Raw genomic sequence first — 6,000 nt, forward strand, 5'->3', positions numbered from 1 at the left:
GGCCGCTGGATATGCAGGTCTGCAAGGTCAGAAGAGGAGTCTAGGCTGGAAGAAAAGACGGATCCAAGAGACATGAAGAAACCATGAGACTTAACAGCTGGAGGTGGGGAGAACAAGAGGAAAGTCTAAAGGTCACACACTTCCAATACGGGTCTTAGTGAGAACGGCGGTGCAGCCGACGGTGCCCAGGATACAGGAGGGATGAAATATTTGAATAATATTAATAATAATAATAAGCCCCTAAAATAACAAGGCTCTGCTCGGAAACTGCCTAGGACCCAGCAGAGCTGTGGTAAAGAGTATGGCTGGGTACAGAGGGGGAGTGGTCAAAGTCCCGGGGAGAAGTGCTCTCAGCCAGGCATACTGGGAGGGGCTTGCTGTTAAATTTCGAGGAATTGACAAGCCATCCTTCCCATGAGGCCAAGGGACTACATTCTCAGCCCTGCTAACTAGGTGTGGCTGTGTGACTAGGTTCTTGTAAAAGAACACACACAGAAGTGTGTGGTCTCTCTGGAGACATTTCATAAAAAGGGAAGGGCACACGTTCTTCTCCTCCTCCTTCCTCCACCCTATTGCTTGAGGCCTGGATGAGAGGGCAGGGGCACCAGCAGCCCTTGGCTCCGTGAGGACGAGGACCACATTCAAGAGATGGCAAAGAAAAGAGTCCAAAAGCGCCTGGGTCTCTCACAACTTAAGAAAGCGCCATACCTCTCTCTCCTCAGGCTGCCAGCTTCCCGACTCCCGGAGAGAGAGAAAAGATCTTTTTCAAGCCACAGCCACTTGAAAACATGCCGTTACGTGCAGTCAATCTTAATCCTAATCGGAATACTAGCCGACGGATCCAACACATCCCCTGCACGGCTGTCCCCTTGCTGTCGGTCACGTCACTGCCTTGACAGGGATATCCTCCTCCTTGCCTGTATTTATTTAAATCCTGCACAACCTCTGAAGGCTGGGTCAGATTCCACCTCCCACACGAGACTTCCTCCCTTGAACGCTGGCTCCGTCGGCTTCCCCCCCCCTCCTTGGGCATCTGGCCTACGCTGCCTTCCCAGTGACTCATCCCTCCGGCTCCTCAGAGAGGCTCAGGCCCATCAAGGGCAAGGTCCACCGTTTCCAAGTCCTTGGCTTCCCTGGGCCCGAGAGGCAGTCAGTACAAGGTCATGATGAACAGGCCCCACTAAGGTTCTTCCCCCCTCCACCCCCACCTGCAGCCAAGTTAAAGACGGACCCAGAAGGTACGTAAACAAATCTAGAAGATGAAAAGGCAGGTAAGAGGTCTGAAACCACTTCTAATATCAAGAGGCAGTGCGACGAAACGGTCTGATACATCTCCCGCAGGCTACAGAACCCACCTATTAGACCTCCTTGGGGTTCACGTGGGCACCGTTCACACAGGAAAATCAAAGAGTACGGTGACCCCCGGAGAGATGTCACACACCCCCCCCCCCCCCGGGCCCCGCACATACACACAAGTCCCTTCAGAAAAAGACAGCAAGTTGGGTCCATCGATGTGTTTTCACACAGCGTTCTTGTAACATACTTAGCAATGTGTCGCTATTAGTAACAAATTACTTTTTTTTTAACATTTATTTATTTTTGAGAGACAGAGAGAGACAGATCATGATCAGGGGAGGGGCAGAGAGAGAGAGGGACACACAGAATCGGAAGCAGCCTCCAGGCTCTGAGCTGTCAGCACAGAGCCCAATGTGGGGCTTGAACCCACGAACCGTGAGATCATAACCTGAGCCGAAGTTGGACGCTTAACTGACTGAGCCACCCAGGCGCCCCAGTAACAAATTACTTTTGAAGACCTCAAGCCAAAGGATGCTTGGCACAGCCTGAGAACAAACGCACAGACCCAGGAAAGAGGCTCCCATCACAATATCTGTAACTGTGTATTTTTGTAGTTTGCCATGGAAATCATTAAACTCGACCAGCGAGGCAAAGGAGGCCCAGAGGACCCCCGGCCCTCCGTCAGAGCTGAAACTGGAACACAGGCTGATCCACCAGGGAGCCGTGGGCAGAGATTTCAACTACTGGGGAACCTTCCATAGAAACGTCTAACTTTGAAGAAGCCCAAATCCAAACAGCTCCAGCTTATTTAAGGGTGTGTCCAGATTCCCTCAAAGCACCTGAGAAAGGCAGACGCCAGGGAGAAAATGCAGGTTCCCGGGTCCCCCCGGAAAGCAACCACGTGGATTTGGGGCCCACGTGACAGACCCTGAAGGTGTCGCCGATGAACCCAAGAAGTGAGCTGGGCACATAAACAGCCAACCGAGAGACGGGGAGGTGCGTGCTGGAAATACCACTGGACCGGCTGCTGGCCCCAGATGACAGCCATTCAGGACCAGGTCAAGTGCAGCACCGAGAGTCAGTAACGGACCCCGAGGAAGGCTGCTCTCCTCCCCATATACGGTTTGAGAGCAATGTAGACAGCTGCTCCCCTGCCCCATCCAGACCTAAGAGCCCAGGGTTTCGCGCCAACCCCACGTGGCCAAATGCCACTAGGGAGGGGGCCCCTGTGGAGGCCTCAGGAAAAATCCCTCTTTGGGGCCGAGTCACCACCTGTGACCACCAGGTGGCAGGAGCGAGCGGGGCGCCTCCCACCTCCAGTCTTCAGAGCACTTGAGCCCGACCCTGAATGGGGAGACTCCGGATGCTGTGGCTTTGGGGACAAAACGGGCTACCACCGCATTCTCAGGCACATGGGAGTATTTCATTTCATTGACTCGGTGGTCAACTCACCATGCAAACGCACTGTGCAGCGTCTGGGGTGTTTTTAACTCAGTATCCTTCACGCCTCCGAGAAAAGATTCGGAGATGCTCGCTGGCCAGGGCTGGGAGGGTGGGGAATTTCTTTTCTCTCCTCCCACCCCCAGGGTAGTGAAGACATAAAGCAGGGTTTCCTACTCCTCGCCTACCCTCCCCCACATCAACTACCAAAAAAGTGTTCTAGAAGTCTCTCTGTATACAGAGGTTTGGGATTTGGGGTGGCAGTGCTTCGGAGACAGCTTGGGTATTCTTGGGTGCGGAGTCCACAGGGACGCAAAGCCCGCAAAGAAACTACACCGTGCAAAAGCCAGAGCCGAGGGCCCCCTCACTGCCTGCTTTTTGGAGCTGGGTCTAAACTGGTCTCTGTCATCAGTTGCCGCGTGTCTATTTCTAGTATCTAGAAATCCTAGATCATGAGTTGCTTCAGCAACAATGGAAGCTGCACAGTCTTGGGTCCTTTAAAACCCAGGATGTCAGGAAAGCTTGGTCAAATCCCACAGGGACTTCACTCTCCTGGCTGAGGATGAATCCCCTTAGGAGCACGCCAAGCCCAGCCCAGGACAGCCTCGACACCAAGGACTGCAGCCCCTTCCTGGGTCCACCATGCCACCCAGAAGAATGCACCCTGTTTACTTCTGCCTCTCCAAATGGGGAGCCGTGGGGCCCCCTGCTGCGCACTCCTCTCTCTGAGGACCAGAGGTGTCCAGTGGGTCCCTCGCTGCCAATTATCCTCTTAACTTGAATCCAAGTAAACCTAGTTTCAAATATCTCACAAGCAATGATGCTGAGGACAGAGAAGAAACCCAGTCCTCCGAAGGAAGGACACTCCCACGCTCCCGTGTAGCATTTTGCAAATAGCTTTGAGTCGCCATCTTGGAACATGGAAACACTTGAAGGTTTGGATGCCAAATGGTACCACCACTGAGGCTCACGACCTCTTAAAGCAGTCTTGTCAATGAGGGACCAAAAGCTGGCCCAACTATCCCCTGGGACCGTCACTGGAAATGGGAAGTGGCAGGACATGGCTGGATAGAGACAGCCACCAAAGCAACGATGCCAGTTGGGTCAAAAGTCCCCACTGGGTCTGCCTAAGGTCTTGCCATTGGGCCACAATTATGGCTTCTCTGTGTCTGCATTTCTCTGGTGACAAGAAGCCTTATGCTAAGTGATACGAGGGAACTCTCTCGTGCATCTTTCCAGGGAGAGATAATGTGCAGTGACAGCCCGGGTCTTAGGTTAGCCAGGGAAACTTCCGCCTTTCCCCTTCTGTCTCAGATCCCTGGTCTCCGGTTGCATTCCGCCCCACCCCAGCAACAGCACTGGAGCTGAATCTTCCAAGAACAAGCGCTTCCAGCTCTGGACTGAGAAACATGGAGCAAAGACCCAGTCTCACCATTTGCTGACGATGAGTAACAGTGGTGGACGTTTCCAGAAGAAGAGGTGCTACAGTTCTGCCAGAGGTCGGTTGCATGTCCATTGCCCACGATCCATTGCTAGAAAGAACCAGACATCTTCGGTCAGGCAGGGGGGTGAGGAGCGAAGGGAGGGGGAGAGAAGAGACGAAGGGAAGGAAGGCAAGAGCGGCTGCATCCACCCGTCTACATGGCCTGCCCCTGCCCTGCCCAGGGTGGCCCAGAGGCCACGGTCGTGCTGGAGACAGGACAGAGGTGAGGGTCTGGCTCAGACATGGTGTTGAAGGGCAGGCTGGTGTTTTACAAGGGAGAAGCACTTTGTGAACAGAAAAGTATCACACATGCACGCACGCACGCACGCACGCACACGCACACGCACACGCAAACTAGAATGTGCACAAGTATGTACTATAGCAGAAGCAGCCAGGAACTCAAGCCGGCTCTCCTCACCCCGGATCTCCTGGGTGTCCTCCCCCAACCTACTACCCTCTGAGCCTGTCTCCTTACTCGTAATTCCTATCAATCCGACAAGACTAAGATGTTGTAACACTGCTTACAAACGATAAAACAATCCACAGATTCCCCAAAGTTACGACCCCTCACTCTGACATAATTATTTCTCAACCTTCGAGACAGACAAGAATATCGTGCCTGGGGTCTGTCTTACGTTAAAAGTTAAAGCCACAGCAGGGGCACCCGGGTGGCTCAGTGGATTAAGCTTCTGACTTAAGCTCAGGTCCTGATCTCGAAAGTTCGAGCCCGTTGTGGGGCTCTGTGCTGACAGCTGGGAGCCTGGAGCCTGCTTCCGATTCTGTGTCTCCCTCTCTCTCTCTCTCTCTCTGCCCCTCCCCCTCTCACGCTCTGTGTCTGTCTCAAAAATAAACAAACACTAAAACTAAAATAAAATAAATAAGAAGTTCAACCCACAGTCACGTAACTGCCTGGGTCTGTCTCACCTTCACACCAAGGAAGTAGTTTCAAATCTAATCTGCTTGATGTTGGGTGACGGTGTAAGGAAAGACCCATTCACACAATGGAGGCTTTAGAGCCATAAAGGGCTATGTCCGCATCATAAAGCAGACCCCGGAGTGGGAACCCTTTTCCGGAGGAGCCTATTTTAACCTTCCAATTTCCAGCCCTAACGGGTGTTCCATGACATGTGGAGAAAATCAAACATTCATAAATACTCCACTTCCTTCCTGAAGAAATCTACAACAAGAAAAAAAAAAAATGCCCTGCAAACTTATCAAACGAAGGTCAGGAAACCCTGAGGTCTCCGCGCTCAAACTCTTGGGCTTCCATGGAGGCCTGCGCCCGCTAGCCTAGTCCAGCGACCTCTTCCTTCCTACCCCCGAATCTGCTCCGGTTTTCTCAAAACAACTGAAAGGGGGCAGACTGCCAGAAACGGCAAAAGGCCCCGGGGCCGTCCGAGCCTTCCACTTTGTTGGTAAATAACGACGCCCCGCGGCCCCCGGGGGAGCGCGGCTGGAATCGCCGCCCGGGGGGCCCGAGCCCCGGGGGAGTCAGGGTGGGAGCTCCGGGTGCCCCGCCCGCGCCCCCTCCGCGCCGCCCGCCGGGCACTCACGCTGACGATCGTGGAGACGAAGAGCAGCACGAGCACTGCGACGTGGAGGACGATGATGCCCAGCAACAGGAGGAGCATTCTGGCGGCTGGTTCTGCTCAGCGGGGTTCCTGCCTGCCGGGAAAGAGAGCCGGCGCTGGACGTGAGGCCCAACCAACCGGCCCGAGCGCGCGAGCGAGCCAGCGAGGGAGGAGGAGCGCGCGGAGGGAGGGTCCCCGCGCCGGCGGAAT

At 54.1% G+C, this 6,000-nt stretch overlaps 1 protein-coding gene across 3 annotated transcripts in view; it reads right to left on the bottom strand.

The window, feature by feature from the left end:
- PMP22 (peripheral myelin protein 22) overlaps window positions 1-6,000 on the bottom strand; it is a 124,153-nt gene that overhangs the window by 113,671 nt on the left and 4,482 nt on the right. For all 3 annotated transcript variants that reach the window (XM_029928977.1, XM_029928976.1, XM_029928975.1), the window contains exons 2-3: window positions 5,773-5,884; window positions 4,169-4,268 (exon numbers count right to left, since the gene is read on the bottom strand). In XM_029928977.1, the coding sequence (XP_029784837.1) occupies window positions 4,169-4,268; window positions 5,773-5,850 (178 nt within the window). In that variant the 5' untranslated portion in view covers window positions 5,851-5,884. The remainder of the gene's footprint in view (window positions 1-4,168; window positions 4,269-5,772; window positions 5,885-6,000) is intronic.

Source organism: Suricata suricatta, chromosome 17, assembly GCF_006229205.1.
Source record: "Suricata suricatta isolate VVHF042 chromosome 17, meerkat_22Aug2017_6uvM2_HiC, whole genome shotgun sequence".
NCBI lineage: Eukaryota > Metazoa > Chordata > Mammalia > Carnivora > Herpestidae > Suricata > Suricata suricatta.